Source organism: Bombus fervidus, chromosome 8, assembly GCF_041682495.2.
Source record: "Bombus fervidus isolate BK054 chromosome 8, iyBomFerv1, whole genome shotgun sequence".
NCBI lineage: Eukaryota > Metazoa > Arthropoda > Insecta > Hymenoptera > Apidae > Bombus > Bombus fervidus.
The window spans coordinates 6,554,239-6,574,178 of record NC_091524.1 but is presented as its reverse complement, the minus strand read 5'-3'; the positions used below and the strand labels follow the sequence as shown (position 1 = coordinate 6,574,178).

The 19,940-nt window shown below is 29.1% G+C and overlaps 2 protein-coding genes across 3 annotated transcripts; both read right to left on the bottom strand.

The window, feature by feature from the left end:
* Window positions 1-1,827: 1,827 nt before the first annotated feature.
* On the bottom strand, window positions 1,828-3,297 carry Eif1a (eukaryotic translation initiation factor 1A). Its single transcript, XM_072008080.1, has 5 exons — window positions 3,138-3,297; window positions 2,820-2,903; window positions 2,361-2,597; window positions 2,137-2,237; window positions 1,828-2,002 (listed from the first exon to the last, which is right to left on the bottom strand). Exons 1-5 carry the CDS (start codon window positions 3,151-3,153, stop codon window positions 1,997-1,999), a joined length of 444 nt encoding a protein of 147 aa, XP_071864181.1. The 5' UTR covers window positions 3,154-3,297; the 3' UTR covers window positions 1,828-1,996.
* Window positions 3,298-4,152: 855 nt separating this feature from the next.
* LOC139990142 (progestin and adipoQ receptor family member 3) lies at window positions 4,153-16,634 on the bottom strand. 2 transcript variants are annotated; one of them, XM_072009094.1, is made up of 8 exons: window positions 16,345-16,630; window positions 13,338-13,506; window positions 9,801-9,985; window positions 9,243-9,399; window positions 8,968-9,120; window positions 8,200-8,479; window positions 6,037-6,204; window positions 5,317-5,454 (listed from the first exon to the last, which is right to left on the bottom strand). In XM_072009094.1, exons 2-7 carry the CDS (start codon window positions 13,479-13,481, stop codon window positions 6,062-6,064), a joined length of 1,062 nt encoding a protein of 353 aa, XP_071865195.1. In that variant the 5' UTR covers window positions 13,482-13,506; window positions 16,345-16,630; the 3' UTR covers window positions 5,317-5,454; window positions 6,037-6,061. The 2 variants fall into 2 exon arrangements, with proteins under 2 accessions (XP_071865193.1, XP_071865195.1); XM_072009092.1 differs by lacking the exon at window positions 6,037-6,204 and having other exon boundaries at window positions 4,153-5,454; window positions 16,345-16,634.
* Window positions 16,635-19,940: the final 3,306 nt, after the last annotated feature.

Below are 19,940 nucleotides of genomic sequence, written 5' to 3'. Positions count from 1 at the left end.
CTAAGCTTATCACCCACTACATACATTCTTAAATCAAAAACATGGTAGAACAAACCTATTTCATTCCTCAATCCGAACAACTTTAATACGAAGTTATACAGGAAATTAAATGTCTGAAACGTTAATTCGTTTGTTTAATTCTAATTTTTACTAATAGTACTTCAGTGAAATGTTGTAACTAATTCTTCTAACGAAATGTATAGGACGATCATAGAACTTGATTTAAATTTATAAGGTAAACGTTGGCACTCTGACTAAAGTTTATAATAGAGTCGCTTTAATATCTTATGATTGTTCTGTTACTGCGATTTCGCGTAAAAGCGATTATCAACGTAAATAAAATATGTAGAGATTTAACGTCCTCCCATACCTGCGTTCAAATAAAAATGTATTTAACATTCAGTATCGCATCAGTGCGCTTCTAGCTCTGACGTAATTTTGTATATTTCATGGTTTTGGTTTTATGAATAACGCGTATACACTATGCGGCTACTCTAATTTTCCTCCGCTTTACTCCTACGTAACTAATACAATGTTATATTAAAATTATAAAGCCATTGTACACACGTACGATATCAAAAAGTAACAGAAATGGAAAAAAGGTATGATTTTATCATATACTATTGTGTGATAGAGTTATCAACGACAATGTAATAAATAAACTGTTGCATCACAATCCTTGATGTACTTGTAACAAAAAAGGATAATACGTCAAAAATATGAAATTATACCCAACCCTACTTATTATACTTTAGTAATTTTTGTTGTATATCATGATAAATTTTTAAACATGCAAAAGTTAGAAAGTACGTGGAGAAGACATTATTGAAATTTCATCGATGCTTAAGCATGAAACAATATTAGCTACTCAATATTTATGGTATATGGGAATAATTTATTAAATTCCTACTAAACTCTTATTAAATAAGCAAACTTTAATTTCGTATTAGTTTTTTGAGGAGAACTATAATCTTTACATAAATAAGTCTTTTTACAGTTACATGGACTTGAAGGAATTGAATGAATATAGGAAACTTAGTATTTTATATATTTTTATTCGTTGTTAACAGTTGACATTAATTTCATCTAATTCATGGAATTAATGTTTTATACAGCAGTTAACATGATTTGACAATTTTTTAATACAAAGTACAGAAGAATGAAATAATATTTATAAGAAATCTCATATAACGAATAATTTGTTTTTTGAAATAAATATGTGTGATTCTCAAATATGCACTTCACCTTTTATGGAAATTACAGTTTCATCTATGATAAAAACATTTGAATTCAATATTACATTATTCAAATATTACACTGACCTATTTGAAAATACAATCGCATAATTAACTTTTTTGGGAAATCGTACATGTTATGTAACAAATGAGTCAATGAAACGCTTTGATACATATAGAAATATAATTGCAGTGATGTATGGTGCTCACTACTTCCCCTGTTCAAAATTGCAACGACAGTGCATGTATGTCATTTTATTTAGTTATTAAAGAAGAAATATACAAAAGAAATTTACTACAAGAACAATGTACTGATATTATACATAAATACATGACTATTTGTATTCGTAACTCAATTTGGGCAAACAGCACACTTAAAAGCTTACTCTTTCTAACATTGAACTTTGTTTAATACACATTTTTAGGTTAATTTTAAAAAATTGACATTTGATACCCATTCAACATGGAATATTATCCCTAACTAAAACCATATGAAAGTAAAAGACAGGCTATATAGTGAATACCATATGTCTAATGACACTTATGAATCCTGAAAATTCAGGATTTAACAATTTTAGATTGCAACACAATGTTACACAGAAAAGTGAAAATTTATTTATAGATACAAGAAATTGACTACTTATTTCAAAAAAATTTTAATTATCTTAATTGCTCAACAAATAATAGTATCTTGTGAAACAAATAGGTATCTTCATGCACTCTTGTACCATACCTTTTAAATATAGTTATATTGAAGGTCATCAGATCTATAAAACCAAAAATATTTTACTTACAAATAGAATTAAAGTTATACAACAAGAAACAAGGTAACAGTATATTAAAATTTAAAATTTCGTATAATTATATTTTATAGATGTTATTGAAGATATTGGATACTTACATTGTCAACATCATCTTCATCATCATCGCTAATTTCATCACCAAATTCAATATCTTCATCAAAACCGTCTTCCACAAAGGTGACAGTATCGTTGATACGCACTGTAAAAATATTAAAAACAAAGGTAGAACACGATTTTTAAATAAGTTTCATGAATTTAGCTTATATACTTTCACGGTTTGAACATACATCCATATTTCGAGTGTTTTATAGTGATTACTTACCAGTTTCAGGGAATTCACCATAAGTTTTCAAATTTCTTGCTTCATCTGATGTATATTTTAATATGACATCTGCCTTTGCATCCTGATAATCTCGCAGGCCAATTAATATAATGTCGCCTTGATTTATCCATACCTTTTTTCGCAATTTTCCACGAATGTGACACAATCGTTTTACTCCATCGAAGCACATTGCTTCTAACCTCCCATTGCCAAGCATTTTCGTGACTTGTGCATATTCTACATGAAGCAGTAATATAAAAATTTAGTTATTCAAAATATGTTTCCTAATTATATGCAATAAAAATTTTTTTAAAGTTATAAAACTATTTTATCAATTTAAAGTATTGTCTACTTAATATTATTAACATATGGTATCATTTTGAAAAAATAAACACAATTCAAAGGATTTAAATAATAAAACACAGATATATATCATAATGTCATTTCTAAGATTGTTACCTTGACCATCTTCTTTAAAAACCAATTCTCTTTTTTCTGTTTCATTTTCATTTTTACCTCTTCTCCTATTTTTACCTCCCTTTCCTAAAAAAATAAGTTTAAGAATTATTATTCCGATTATTTCTCGTAAATTTTACAAAAAAGAATATTCAACTTCTGTCTATCAACGATACATTCAACGATTCCAAAGAAATACTTGACATTAATAGGTTAGAAGAAACTAACCACATTGTATAGAAAGTCCACGACCTTCTGCACATAATTCTATACAAGTTCTACAAAGGAAGAAAATATAAAGAAACACAATTATTTACGTACCCTTATTTTTCGGCATGTTGAGTTATTGAAAGATGCGTATTTGATAAATATATGAGAAATTCGTAGATTACGACCGACCAGGACAGTCACTACAATGAGAATGAGTCTTGCTCCACTAAGCACCTCATGGGAAGACGAAGACGACCCCAAGCGTCAAGTACACGAAATTCTTAAATATATCAAAATTATTTTCTTGCACTAATTCTTTAAATGAGTTAATTTTTTGTTATAAAAATTACTTTAAAAATTTTTAAAATACATGATTATACCATTAAGTCCGAAGTTTGTCATACTTTAGATATAAATTTGACTAATTGTCGGTGATTTTACAAAGGAAAATATTTAATTACCTTCTAGTGACAATATAGGGAATGTAGCTTTCTTAAGTTGGTAACATATCTGTACATATAGGAATATATATTCCGACGTCCATGATATAGAATCCAGGCGTACATATTTTATGAATTTCGATCGTGATTTCGACATTCATGAAAGTGAAATGCCAGTAGAAATAATCATCGACCTATATACTAGAAATAACGAATATAATCTTTATAACTTTCTTAATATATTAAATATTTTATTTTTTGCTACTTTTCTTGTCATTTTTTATAATTTTATACAACTGATTTCAATATATTATATGATAAATTAAAAATAAATAAGTCTTTTTTTATATTTTATATATGTGCATAATGAATTTGTTTCCAATACAAATTACATTTTGTTCTTTATTTTTCCTTCCATTAAAATATATTATGAAAATTAAAATTTATTTGAAGAAGTTATTTTATAATTTAATAAATGATATCATTTTACTGTTGCAAATACGTAGCAAATAATTTAGAAAAGTACAATAATATTGTAACAATATTATAGATATTTTTTATGTCTTAGATAATAATTGTTATAAAAAAGAATTTTACTTTATATACTTTAATATAATTTATTGTTATGTTACATTTAAAAGTTAATTATTTATTGAAATTAGTAAAAAAATAAATAATAAACAATATAATTTTAGGCAATGATTTTATTTAACAGTTGGAAATAATAACATTCTATTACAATTATATTTTACGTTAGAATACGTAATTCTTACTTCAGATAAAATCATATAAAAATTGATAAAAGTATAATTATTTAAATTACTTTGTTTATAGATACAGAATGGACATTCGTAATTTTCTCTGATATGTATTGAACCATGCAAAGTATTGAAACAAATATTGCAAATAGTTAGACAACATAACACTTTTAACAGCTATTTTAAGTGAAGACAAAGTCTATAGTTGACATTAATCGTATAAATATTTAATCCACGTATTTTGTATAATTTAATATATAATGTTTAATTAAATATATTGATTCATTTTTAGTGATCATAATATTGTAATTGAGAATTACAATTACTGAATCAGTTAATAAAAAATATATTATTATTGCCATTATAGAAGTAACAAGGTATAATTTTTTATATGATGTTTGAAAACAGAATTTAAATAATTTTTATATAATTATCAAGTGTCTTTTATATAGCAAAACTTTCAAATTTATAACTAAATTTTTTCTTATTTCCATTTTTGTACAAAACTTTCGCATTTATCTCATTTACAACTCCTTATTTACAAGTTTTCAGGCACTGTTCAAATCAATGTGTATACTTTACTATATTACTTTTATCTTACTATCATACAATGCAATTTTTACAAATGTTATTTAATAACATACAACTGCAGAAGTAGTTCTTTCAATTTCTTCACGTTCTTCCAATGTTATTTCATTAAATAATAAATATCTATTGCGTCAATTATGTACAAACTTAGAAACTTTTGCTACCTGCGGATAAATTTCCAATTGCAATTACAAAATACTTTTCGTCATTGCGTTGCGTCTTTATGAGTTACTTGCTTTTTATTGTAAATTATAATTATTGCAATAAAAGCATTGCGCAAGCATGTTTCTCACATGGAAATAAAATAAATGTCTAAGAAAGATGTCTGTTATAAAAATTGAAATAATAAAAAGAAAATGCAGTACATCTATTTAAAATTTATAAATACAGCATAAATAAAAATGACTAACATTAGAACGTTTCAGATACTTTGAAAGGACCCGTGTTAACGTTGTTTTAACTAAATTCTACAGATTTCACTGCAACATCAGAACACCTGTCGATGAAGGTATGCTTGCAATGGATTCACGATTACGCAAGTTGTCTTTCTCTCAATAGCGTAAAACGGTAGTTTGTTGTAATACTCTGACGACCAAACATTGAATTCCATAGCGCAAGCACATTCCATAATAAAACCATGGCCTGAAATAATTACGTATACATGTTACATCATCATTACAATTTACAATCGTATAAACGTGGTTAAATAAAACAAGGAAAAGAAGCAATCAGCTTGAAACTTAAAAATTGCAAATGAAGGCTATCAGAAAAGAAACTTGATAAGTCATGCATTTTGTCCATTATGAAGAAGAGATATTAACATTTAATACAATGTCGACCAGTTCTATATTATCTAAATCATTTTTTTCATTCGATTTGGTTATAAAACATGAGCTCTTGCCATCTCTCTATTCTTGAGTATTTTAAAAATATTAACATTAGTTATTCTAGTGGTTGTATATAAAAATTGTTGGATTTAATATTAAAAGACAATATATTTTTGCACGACGAACTAAATATACTTTTTTGAAAACAAAAAAATTAACAAATATAGACTTATCATGTATCTTCCATGTGATCTTCAAAAGTAGTTAATTTTTTGGAAAATATATAACAAATTTAAGATTATATTTGTAAAATATAGAATTATAGTTTAAGTAAGCAAGAAACTTAATTTTTTTTTTAAATTGGTTATTATTCTTATATGAAATATGTATTTTATACCTGAATGATCGTCAGTATCTGTCTGTCATAATAATCTTATATTGCTTGGACAGCCGTGGTTCATTCTGTATTCCACGTATAGCATTCCAGTATTGTGCCAATAATAAAGAGCCAATACTACTAATGCATGCCACCACTGATGAGATGAACCAATATAATCTACCCACCCTTCAACAAAATAAATCTCTAATAATATATCAATCACGCAACAATAATAACAAATTTCGCTATTTATACACGTATCGTTTTATATTTAATTATATCTGTGAAAGTTACTTTCGTGTCTAACAGAAAGAAATACGTACAAATGCTAGTCATATAATGGTTCGCGAAAATAGTAGTAGTAGTATTTGTTGCACCATCTGTATGTTGTTCAATATTTTCGGATATAATACATAATATAATATTCCTATAATATTCCAGCGGGTATATTGATAGACGAAAGTATTTGAATATTTATAGAAATATTTCTTCAATATACTATGTATGTTATACGAGATATTTTGAAAACTCCACTAGTATTGTAATGAAACATAACTATATGATTATATTAGAAAATTTAGAAACGAATCTGAAAATGTATATAAGAATTAGGATATATTTATAGCAAGCATACACTTCAAAAAGATCATTAGAGTATTTATTCATTATTAGTAAACCAGAATATTTAATGAGATTATATTTAATGTTAATTATATATTTAGTATCACTACTCATGCTGTATGCAATATGTTTGCAATAAATTGTCTGCTAACTTCTATATAGATTTTCGGATTAGTTTTCAATATAATTACGATAATCATGTTTCGTTACACCGCTAATGAAATTTGGAAAATTTCATGTAACAAACTTAATATATTCATACAAATTTCACTCTAAGTATTTTGACACCTATTACTTACATTTATTGGAAAACTCTAACACATTTTATTTTAATTATTATTTTATATTATCAGATATATATGTCGGAAATGAAAGGACAAAGGGACCCCCCGTTAGAATCACTCGGAAAAACCCGAATACTGTAGCAATTACGAAACAACCCAAACACAGTTATTCGAAACTTGAGACAATGAGCTTGGGCCCGAGGCACGGTCACGGGATGAACGTTCCACCTAACGGAGACATGGAATTGCATAGCCCTCTTTTAATGAATCGGCCGTACCGATATTTGACAATAAACGACCTAACGGTAACAGCCCGTTATGGGATTTTCCTCGACTAATCCGATGACCTGGTGCCGTAAGGACACCTCAGATAGTATTGCTCGGCAGCGAGGAGAGATCATTCTCTTGCTTGCAGTCTTACTAGCCAGAGACCTAGTGTGTGAGTGGTGAAGGGTAAATCGAGGGACAGTGCATCACGAGAAGTGAGTCGAGTGCGACGTAGATCTTGAAACAAAGTATATCGGTTATCCCGTGGACCGTGGATTCGTTATACCGACTTTAAGATCATTGTCATCATTGTTTAATTACTGTGGCCAGTTGCTTATTTTGTATTTGTGGTAATAAACGTCATCTCGACTGTACAACGACGATGAACAACTCAAGCGCAGATCCCTTACACGCTCCAAATCCAAGTCCTAATGCAAACCCGACATATATATATGATGTGAGAATGAAATAACAGTTTTATAATAAAGTAATTTGTAAGTAAAAGCACTGAAAAACATTCGATTCGTATTAAACATTAGCAACTGCTGTATGTAGTAGCATGTACTTAAGGTTTATGATCGGCAGTGAATGTAATGAAAGTAAAGTTATAGATTAGATGGGAAATGTATTCCGTATCATGTTTATTCAATTTAACGCTCGCCATTTTAAATTATCCGTCGATTGACGTCAGATAAATTATATTAAATATTCATACGATCAAACTAACGTTACTAGCAAAATGTGAATTTCGGATTTCTGTTAATTATGTTATATTTTATTGATTGAATACTTAATAAAAACAATGGTTAATTAAAGTTAGTGAAATAATCTATATTATTAAAAATAAATAAATAAAATATATTATTAAAGTTATAATGTTACGTAACTTAAGGCGGATCTTTTATTATAAGTATTTCATTATTTTTAGGAGAAGTTCTTTTATAACAAAAAATTAGGCATCTAATTTTATTTCAGTATTTTGATTAGAAAATGAAAAATGACTGATTACCTGGACAAAATCGTTCCGGGATTTTGCTTAAATAAATAACGAACGCTACACCGCTAATAACATACATTCCTAGCACCCTTGGAAGCAACATTCTAACGATCGGATTGTCCATGCCACCCATAGCAATACTCCAATGCAGCGTTGGCAGCACTCCATAAGCTGCCCAAGCGACAAAAACGACTAGCTTGACATTTCCATTGACATTCAATTTTGGTATTTGCAGAATCATTGCAAATATAAAAATTGCCAACACCGTTATCAAATAAAATCTCTGCAACTCCTGCATGAAATAATAAATATTTACGGCTGTTTACTAATTATAAATAATTTCTTCTGCATGAAAGAAACCTTTATTCTTTAATTTAATTTCTATTTTAATATTAACAACTTCTAGTATAAATGTTATATGAGGATATTTAATTAAATAAAAATAGCCATTATGTTTATTTAATCACATTCTTAGTACTTTGATTATTATTTTTACTTTATACATGTTTGCTTTGTTTAGATAGTATATCGAATAATATTTTCTTTCGTTTAAAGAAGATTTTACTTTCACCGGTTGTTATAAATAATCGATAATACACGTAGCACGAAACATCTTAAACACAAGTCAGTTATATCGATTACCTTATCGATCGTCTAAGCAGAGAAGAAGTTAACGTGCGCAATATTTGATTAAAATCTAGATTTGAATTTAAACTTTTAAATACTACCTTTGACGATACATAATTTAGAAGTTGTATGATAATTGCGTAGTTTATTTACCTTGTGACACCAAAAAGCGTAGTAAACTCCAGACATGTATATGGATAAAAGGCTCAAAGCAATGCCAAATAGATCAAATGATAGAAAACACCAATAATCTTTTTCACTTCGGCAGGAAAACGTGTGATACACCGAAGATAATATCATACACGCCTGAAACAATTCATTTTGCTCTCTTTCTTAATTTGTCATATGTTAAACAATTTATTTTTGTAAATTTGTAACAGTGAATACTCGAATTGTTACGATTGAAAAAGACATTTTCTGAATATTACCTGGAAACAGATCAGTAGAAGTGCTACTATCAGTTTGTCACCAAAGGGTGCGTGAATATTTAGTAGACAAAGATCGTACAGAGTCAGACCGAAAAATAACATCCATCCGAATATGTGACTCCATATGTTTACTGTTTCATTTGTCCACCAGAATATACTGAAATAAATATTCCCCTTTTCGAAATTGCTTTTGTGCATTCAAGACATAAGTAATGATTTATTTTTTATTTACAACACGGATTAACTGTAGATTAAAATTATCAAACGAATTTTATAAGCAACCATTAAAAAAAGACTTTTATTATTGGAAAAGATTTAGAAATCCTTTCAAATTATTTATTACGTATTCTTATACAATGTATAATTCGAGTTCGTAATCTTTCGTATTACATATATACCTACAAATAATAGTTACATATTATTTAAAAAAATGTATGTACGACTGAACGTGAGATTTTGTCGAAAATATGTATGGTTCTCTTGTATTATCGGAGGTGTTTCTGAAGTTTGATATGTATCGAGAAATCATATTGATATCGAGTAATGTTAAGTACGAACCTCTCGATACATAATTTTGTTGTAAGATATCCTCGATATCCGTGAAGAATATAAGGATTATGTTGAAGATATTCAGGAGCTTCTTCATAATTAAGAAGACGTCTCATTTTCTCTTCATCGTCAAGCGTAATCTTTTTATCTTTTATAGGTGACTCGTCCAGCTTTCTGGAAAGCCTACGGTATACCTGAAAGGAATTACAACTACATCTAAGTACTTCTATTAACAATTGTATTTGTGTTGGAATATTTTTTCACAAGAACTTGACAAAACAAGGTTTTGTTTATTAGTAATGTTAAAAGATCTTGTTCTTTTAGATATTCTTATTTTTAAATATTAAGTTAGGCTAACTAAAATGTGGACGATGAAAGTAGCGTTGTAGCTTTTTAATTGAATAATTAATTCGGTGAAACGATAAAAAATTCTAAAGATAATTCAGAGCAAAATGTACCCAATATTTTTCAATCTTAAAAAAGTTAATTTCGATCTTAGAAAATGTTATATCATGTATTATACTTGTATATTTTATACTTCACGCAATGGTAATTAATAATAGTAATAAGATTATAGTATTTTAATTACGAGTGAGTTATTCCTGTCAACCTAATACTTCACTAGTTTGTAACGATAATAAATTCATTAGTTATAAGTTTTTTTCGATATCAACAGAATATTATATAACGTCGGTACTGTAGATGGAGGTTTTTACAATAGATACATCTATGTAAACTAATAAGAAGGGATGTACTTTGACGTATATATAAATATATACGTGGCGTCAATATGGATGTAGATATTTATATGTACATGAAAATTCATATATACGATTTATGGTAATCACCGTTGTTAGGACCAAACTAGAGTGAAAGTTTATCACTGGACTTAGGTAATATTTTACATAATTTTGTAGATAAATTGTGTATAATGTTTAGATTTATTATTATTTCCAGGTTACATCAGGGTAGTAAAAAATTCTACGTTATATTGGTTTATGTTTTATAGCTGCAATTTACGATGAAGCTTTTTGTATAATCATATAATAATGAAAACATGTTCTATAAGAATCTACATTTATATCTACATTTATAAACGAATACTACGTTATGAACACATTATAAATAAACAGAAGATATTTTTATGCCTCTGAAATTCGTAAAGAGCTGGAATAACACTAGCATATACATTATGCAATCAGTATCTGTTATTTCGTTATTAAATACCCTTTAATCTGAGTCATTTTTATTATATAACATAGTAAACTAAAAACTAGTTAAAAAGAGCCATATTACATAAAATATTTACATTATATCTAAGCAAAATATCAAATGTTTGTATTATATCCGCGACGAAAACACGAGATAATTCATTGATAAATATTTGTCTTTGTATATCATCAGTAGCTGATTTAACCAGATCGTTTGATGATTTATGAATATTTGATTTAACCAACTTAAAAATGCAGATGAATGACAGAATTTCTTCAATAATATACAAACTTTTAATAATTCGTTTATAATATTTGCATTTGCGCATCATCAATAATTAATTCAACCGGATAGCTTATACAACATCAATAGCTAATTTAAACAGAATGAAAAGGCAATTAAATGTCAGAATTTCTTTTACAACTTAAAAATTTAATCAGATGAGTTTCTCTGCGAATTATTTGTGTTTCTTTGTAAACAACCTATTTCTAGACCTATCAACCTATTTCATTGCAATTAAGCACATCACATACAATAGATCATAGGCAATCTCAGGATATAAGAGCAAAAATTTGGTCGCTATCTTGAGATACGAAAGCTGTAAAGTAGGCCACAACGGGACTTGCCTTTCATCTCAGTGTGTCAAGTTTATACCACGGGCTTTCTTCTCTATCTTTCCTGTATCTTTCACTAGCGAAATCGATTTTTCACTTCGGCATAGCAGCTCTAGTACTACTTGGTACCAGCCTTGCTATTTTCTTCATCCGCAGCTAGTATAGTTATGTATGTATTATGTCTGTTTACAACGATGATTACAACGTGTCGCGAAACTTTCAAACAATCTTAAGCCTTCACTATAATAAACACATTAATAAATGCAAAAAAAAAAAAAAAGACAGTTCAAATCGCCAATATCCTGTGATCATTTCGTAATTAAGATATTTAAAAATCGATGTTTCTTTCATTTTTTCATGGTATTACTGATCTTCTAATTGCAATTGAAGCGAAAGCTCTTTCCGTGAAAACAAACATTTTCAGTCAAATTAATTACAGTAGATTTTTCATTCTTCGAACTCGTATTACCAGAACGTGATTTCACAGCAAAAGAGATATAAAATCCATAAATATCTAAAGAAATATTATATACAGGTATAACGTCTCACTTTCTACTGTTATTACTGATCTTTTCATTTCTGCGATATAAAACAATCGCTAGACTGTGGATATTCATGCAATTTCATGTTCTTATAAACATAGACGGAAGAATTAAACCTAAAAAAGATTCGTTTAATTTATTAAATATTACCTAATGAACGATTTATTTTGAACATATTATATATTTCTTAGTATAACGCGTATTCTTGTACATTTTTGCACTTTTGAATTTTCCATGAATGCATCCATAGACTAATAATTGCCAGTGGAGTGTAAAGAGGGATAATTGGAACAAATGTTCCTAAAACTCTTTTTATTCAAAGACTTGTCTCCCTTGTAACAATAAACTTACTCGTATTTCATTATTTTTTTCTAGGATCTTTGTTCTAATGATCAATACCAGAATATTCGTAGATACTAATTTCTTTGCAAGATTTCTGTAGCGACAAAATTTCAATCGTCCGTTTTATTCCGAAACCTCGAATTTTTATTTTTCGATAACAATCTTAATCAAGATCATGCAGAGAAAAAGTGTTAATACTGTCCGATGATTCGTCGTTTGTATTAGAAGTCCATCGGTAACCTTGATAGGTATGGAATCACGTTAAAGGAGAATCATACACGTCGGTGAACAACCTATATGCTCGGAAATGCATATCGACTTTTGCAAAGCTGAAGGTTTTGTACGTCGAACAGAAATAGAGCATACCAAGCACAACACAATTGTAGAATACACTACTGTGTGATCTAACAGTAATTACGGACCAGTCAAAGTGAAAGTTGTGGCTGGAATACGCGCGATGTTTTTTCACAAAAAGTCTCGGCCATTTTCGTTTCGATGACTATTCTATTCTTTTCCAATAAAAATAACTGACATTGTACAAAATTGTTATCTTCATCTCACGTTAAACAACGTTCTGTTTCGAGCTTAAACTTAAAACACATAATAATAAAACTCAAAACATGCAACTGTATCCTTTCGACTGATTATCTACTTAGTTGCAAAAGATTTTGCCAAGAAAGAAAAGATATCGTCTCTCGGTGGAACTTCTTGTTGTTTTAAATAACTCATTGTCGGAATCTATTATCTTATTTCAAAGAACGAAACATATATTTGCCATGAATAAATATAAATGATAAATAAATACAAGTAGTAATATTATAATAACGTGCGCTTACCTCGCCGTTAATCAGCTTCATCGTCTCTTGCGTGACATCTGTTTTTTGTTGCTTTTCATGGTTGTTATTGTGCAGTTCCTCATTGTTCGACTGCTTCTCGCTTTGATCGCTCACCTCTTCCACGCCTGCTAATAATTTCATCATTGAACAAATTCGGCTATCTTCTAGTCTGTAAATAGAGAAGAAGATTAAGCGACAATTTTAACTAAACACGATGCATTGATACCGTAAAGTACATAAGCTTTATTTTATAAAGCATGTTCGTGAATACAGTCACATTACAAATTAAAACGTGTATAGCCGTGATGATATAGATTTGTTCGCGTTAGCCTTGACTTGGATTAATAAGTTAGATTACTAGCAAATTTCAGTAAGTTAATCTTTTCTTCGTTGTTAATGGCATAATTGTTAAAACGCAAATAATATAGCCTAATCTACTTCGTTTATCTTGAAACGAGAATTGACGACTTTCATAGCACTGGTTTATTTTTTTAATTTATTCCGAAGATTTATTATACGTTTGAAACATTTTTTAGCTGCTCTGAAGATTTCTAAATTAGTTAGAAAATTATCACTCTGACACGTCAGACACTGAAGAACGTTATTTACGTTAATTAAATTTCAAATATGTACATGATGCTTCACATGCTGATAGGATAAATTACATGCATGTACACGTGTAATGCAAATATGTTGAATATAGTTTAATGTGGATATCATCATAAAACACTGAATACAAGATTATAGTATATTCAACCGGCTTTCTCAATACGAATATACAATTCGAACGTATGGATAAAAAATCCAATTGGATGGTGTAGTGTAAAATTCTCGTTAAGGAGTCATTCGAGGTACTTTTTAAGTCGAATAGAAGTGCCATCAAAATATAACGTTTATTTCATTATGCTCGTTAATGTATTCGTGTTTCAATGCATTCACTCGTGATTTTCAATGCTTCTTTATCAGTCACGATGATCCGTGTGGCTTTAATATCAACCATACGACACAGGAGGAAGGTTTCCAACTGGTCTCGAGGTGGTTTTGAAATTTTCATCGAACAAAATCTTGTGCATGTGATTATCATTTTAAACGCGAATTCCTTGTAAAAAATGAGATTCCACCGGCACGAGATGTCAAGGAAAAAGAGGTCGTAAAAGTCCAGAGTTTTTAAGTTTTTAAGTATCTGTACCTGTCGCTACTACGGATATAGCTAGAAATTTGTGCCATCGAGAAGGAAGCTGTCAAACGTCAGATGAAAACAATGTAACAAGAAAATTACAAACCACGGTAAACGAGCTGTATTTTTAATGTCTCATTTTTTGCCGAACCGTTCTCAATGAACACGTATATTATGCATGAAAGTGACCGCGATTTGACCGAATTTTTTTTCTTCAACATAAATGCCGATTCTCTTAAATCGTAAACTTTCGAAACATGTTTGGTAAAGAATATCCGGGAAGCTATGGTTTACAATAGTCTGGTCATTTTGTGTGTTTATAAGACGTCTGTTCACTCTCTCTTGCGTACCGAACAATCTTTCGTGTTTAATCTATGAGAAAGTTAAATGCGCTCTGTGGAACCTGTTAATAATGTCTATTCTGCGCTTCCGTTTTCAGACGAGTGCTATAGTTGGTAATTCTGTATTAAGATATTTTCTTGTATAGATTTTATTATATACCATACTCGTTATTTTATTTATTTTCTTTGTTTTTTTATTAATTTTCTTTATTTATCGTGGAATATATGTGACAATGAAAAAATGTCAATCTTCTTTCGTCCATGTTATAATATGTTATAATATTGGAAATACATTAGAGTGCGTGGAAATTAATAAAGTAAAGTTTAACGATATATTTATGAATTTAGTATTATACGCAATAGTACTTTGTATTTTATTCGATTTAGGTAAACTTTTACATTCTCTGACAATCTTTCAAGTAGCTTGTTCTTCCTAATATACTTTCTCTCTGTGCATTTTATATCGTATTGCCATATGATATGTTAATAAATAAACGATAGATTTAGTATGTCACGCGAATAAAGTTAGATTTAGAAGTACAAAATATATATGTAAAACGAGCTTACCTAAAAGTTCTGATATTTAAAAATGGAATTTAAACGAACGGACATGATAAATCGTAGTTTCTTATTCAGCACTTAAACCACTTGGACAAAAGTAATTATCAGGCATATTTAATTTCATGTTAGATACACACATCGATATCTTCAAACATTATCTTCATACTTAAATAAAAACCAGAATGTATAAGGTGCAAAAGGTCAAGTAGTTTTCCGCTTATTCAATTTTTAATCCGCACAATTCATAGTTAAAATTAATATACGCCCAAGGAATTAAGATTTTTGTATCGTAATCTTAATTTCGTTCATTTACATTGATAACAATCAACCAACCGCTACGTGTATGTATTCTGACTGAAACTAAGATATTTATTTATCGTTACTTTATAATGAACAACATATAAAAACGTTTTCATTAAGAGACAAAGAATATATCGATATTCAATTAATGCAAAGTTTGTCAAATAATTGCTTTCGAAGAGAATGAAATATTTTATAAAAAAGAAAAAATACACTTAGCGATATTTATGATTTTTATCAATATTTCAAATATTCCTTTCGGTATTCATCACTTGTTAGCTCGAAAGTATAGTGCTCTTTGCAAAGTTGGCAAGGAATACGACGACGACGTAGAAAATATGGCTCGTTTACGTTGTCACATTACGCCCGGTCATGTAACACAATGTAATTTGTTAGTGAAAACTCTCAGTGAAGAATCAGTCGTTGGATGAATGCACGCGTTTGTTCGTAAACATAAAGCGTGTTCTCGACGAGTGAACGCGACACCGCAGCTCGAATATGTACGCTAATTGCAATACCAGCGTGATATATACCACTTTGAAATGATTTAAAACCTCCTCTCTTTGTTAAGCTCTGGCAATGATCGCGAACAACGTGTCTGACTATCGTTACTTTTAATGCTACGTACCACTTGGCTGCGGCTTGTCGTCTGATTGTGAAGCCCTCGCGATACGCGTTTATTGAGCGATCGCAATCAACGTTTTGAAAAGGTCGCGGCGGGTGCAGGAAGTCGGCCGATTGTCGATCTATCGGCACATTCTTCTCACAGTCGTGTATCCACCAGCAGCAAAGTCACCTTATTCTCAACCTCGATCGCCGAGCGTGCCGAGAACAGCACTGACACTGAACAAACCGTACCGTAACCAGACGGTCCAAAGCGCCGCTCGATAGATCGAAACACGTTCGCGTACTACGGACTAGCGATGGATTCGAGTTTTTATTTTCACTTCGTCTCTTCGTGCCAATCTTACTTTTCTGCTTACGCATACAGTAACACGCATGAACGTTCAAATACCACGGTATTCGCAAGATTATTGTCTTATGTACATATATATTTGTTTAAAACAACGTTATTCAATTAATAGTTTTTTAATATATTAAAAGACTTATTGTAATTAGTAGAAACCTAAATTTTATTTATTTAACGCAGCTTTTTGCATATTGAGCAGTAAATTAAATTACGTCAGAATTTAAATATACATATATTAATTATACATATTTTAAATATGTAGATTGTATAGTGTAGACATATGTTTTATCTAGAATTAATGTAGCTTGCTTATTATTTGATTTGATGTAAAATCAGATATTGATTAATGTGAAGTTAATCAGTAGTATCATATATTTCATGTTAAATTTCGACGTTACTTAATTTATCGCTTGTGATGCAAGAAACTTTGCGCAATAGATAAAATTTGTGTTTCTATTAGCTGAAATAAATGTTTCGATATATTAAAAAGAAATTTTTTAGAATTTAGCAACGCTGTTATAAACAAATATATGAAACCCAGATACCTGAATATTGATAAGAGTCATTTTATGCTAAATTATATTATCCTTGGTATTTTTGACAGTATACGTATTAGTATTTAACTCTGCTACGTTCTTTTCGTCATTTTCGTCTCAATTATATTTTTCTTATGAGAAAGGACATCTTCACAGTCTGACCACACTATGAAAAATGTCTCATGTGTACTTCTTCGTTTCAACTGTATGTTAAACATCTTCTTGAAACATTGCAAATTCTTTTTTTGACTAATATGAGAGCAAGATTGAAGTATAAAAATTCGAAGATCGTAGCAAAGTTAAAGACAACATAGAAGAATATTTTAAAATATAACTGGCCCATACTTTGATTTTCTGGCTGTTGTGCCATTTGACGACTAAAAACGAAGTGTTAAATTATAAAACCAACATTCTTAATTCAAATATATATTATTACATTATTTCAACTTTCTCAAAATATTTCTGCCTTCTAATTGCTATTGTTTGTTGTATATATTTCAAAATTTTTGCGGATTTTATTTAAGCATTGAAGTCTTTTTACATTTTTTACATAAAGTTATTAAATTAAAATTAATAGTTGAGAGATATGTGTTATTGAACATAGCCGTGCCATGAATATTTTTAAAGGTCATGTGCGTGAGAAAAACATTTTGAAAGAATAGAAACTGATTAACAATAGGTGTAAATCTATTAACATTACACATACATATCTTAACAGAACACTTAGATATGAATATTATTGGATCAGGTATAAGTTCGTTTTCTCAAACTTTCTATTCTTCTTAATGTACGATCTAAGATAAAGAGTACATTCTCCATGCATCAAGAAGATACCTATTATATTGTTATTATAATGTAAATATTAAAATTCAGAGATTTATTGACATTTATTGATAAAATTTAAGACTTTGGAAAAATCAAAAAGATGACTGTGTTTCGGTGACTAAATAATGTAAGTAGGTTACCTTGCTATTGATGACCTACATACATATGTACAGAACATTTTATTTCGTGCAAACGAGAGAATTAATTGTATAGAAGATGCGTTCCATAAATTCTTTATATATTATAATGACGCTAAAAATATAATTATAATTATAATAAATAAAAAGTATTATGCGTCAGTAACGAATATACAAATATTAATACGGAAATTTTGATTATTAATCGATTTTTTATTTGCTGAAATTACTTGTTACTAATTCATAAATCCACATTCTACGTGACTGAAGAAAAAATATGTATAACATACATTGAAATTATAGGATGATGTATTATGAATTATGTGATAACAGATTTATAAATCGTTGAAATTTTCATTCTTAAATTTGAACTGCGATGTATGCATTTTGGCAATACGTATACTGCACAATAAATATTATTTTTGCAATGATCATATATCTGCAAAATGTTTTTCGAAGCTTCTGTAAATATTTTCTATAAATATTCCTATGTATATTATTTAACTTTCGCGATAAAAACTAAATTTCTTCCGTTTCTTTTGAACTTTCAATTTCTTGAATGCATTGTATATTTTCAAAAATAATCACAGGAATAGCTTTCGATCGAATTAATTTTCAATAAGTAAAAATAAAATGAAATCAAATGATTAAATTAGATCAAATAAAAGAAGTGAATTCGCGTTCGACTTATTTCGTTTATTAATGAACTGATATTATCGTTCGATATTATTAACTCTATTATCTACATCATCAATAATTTGATTTTTAATCATTGTAACTGGTATTGTAGCTGAATTAATTTCAAAATTCTCCAAAACATTCTTACTGGAACATTAACTAGACTACTAACTCGAAAAAAGTGATTAAACATGATTTGAAATGGGTGAATTTTAGCTGAATTTGTATTTATCATTAACTACATTGCTTTAGCAGGTTTCTGCTAACACTGCGGTAAAATAAACATACTGCGGTCAAGAGCAGCCAGGGCAAAAGGGGAAAAGCATTGCCACTTTCACCGTTTCATAGTTTTTTCAGCATATCTAAAGATCCTACAACGTATACGAACGGAGCCCGTTCATTGTGAAAGTCTGACAAAGACATCTGCTACCTCCAAGTCTGATTATACAAAGGTCCTTTATTTGTTCCAATTTTGTCAGACATTGATCCTGTGTCCTATACGATGACGAAACTTTGGATCAATCAGCTACACCAGTTCTATTTCTGAAAATTCTTTTTATCCTGGGAGTTCGAAAACTAAGAAAGATAATTCCCAAATATTTACAATATACCCTCTTTTCTTTTTAAATGCGTAATGGATTTTATTTCAAATTAACAAGGAACTCTTATTTGAGAAGCATTAAATTGTCGATTTTGCGAAATCTAAATTAGATCATGGAGTATATTACAGATCTTAAATATGCAGAGAAAAAAACAATAATATCAGTAATATGTAGAATGTAGGTTTATATAGAATTTGGAACAGAACGAAAATAACAAAACAATTTTTTTATAGCCGATAATTATGGTTATAAGTGATTAGAATGATTATACCTTATCATCATGTGAAATTTATTATATAAAGGGCTAATGCTAAAATAATAATAATTAATTATAATATGTATAATAATAATTACACATGAGCTGTGATAATAATAATTAATTACACATGAGTAGTTTTCCTTCTAATAGAGATGAACGATGATCCACTTTCCGAGGCAAATATTTAAATACCTGATTTGCCGCGCATTTTTAGTTG

Excerpts from the sequence above, each read along its gene's own strand:
- LOC139990142 (XM_072009092.1), bottom strand. The coding sequence starts at position 13,481 with ATGATGAAATTATTAGCAGGCGTGGAAGAGGTGAGCGATCAAAGCGAG. Across the intron at positions 9,121-9,242 it reads TTCTACTGATCTGTTTCCAG|GCGTGTATGATATTATCTTC; the intron begins GTAATATTCAGA and ends GAATTGTTTCAG. Across the intron at positions 8,480-8,967 it reads ACGCTTTTTGGTGTCACAAG|GAGTTGCAGAGATTTTATTT; the intron begins GTAAATAAACTA and ends TATTTCATGCAG.
- Eif1a (XM_072008080.1), bottom strand. Across the intron at positions 2,598-2,819 it reads TTTTAAAGAAGATGGTCAAG|AATATGCACAAGTCACGAAA; the intron begins GTAACAATCTTA and ends TGCTTCATGTAG. Across the intron at positions 2,238-2,360 it reads TGGTGAATTCCCTGAAACTG|TGCGTATCAACGATACTGTC; the intron begins GTAAGTAATCAC and ends ATATTTTTACAG.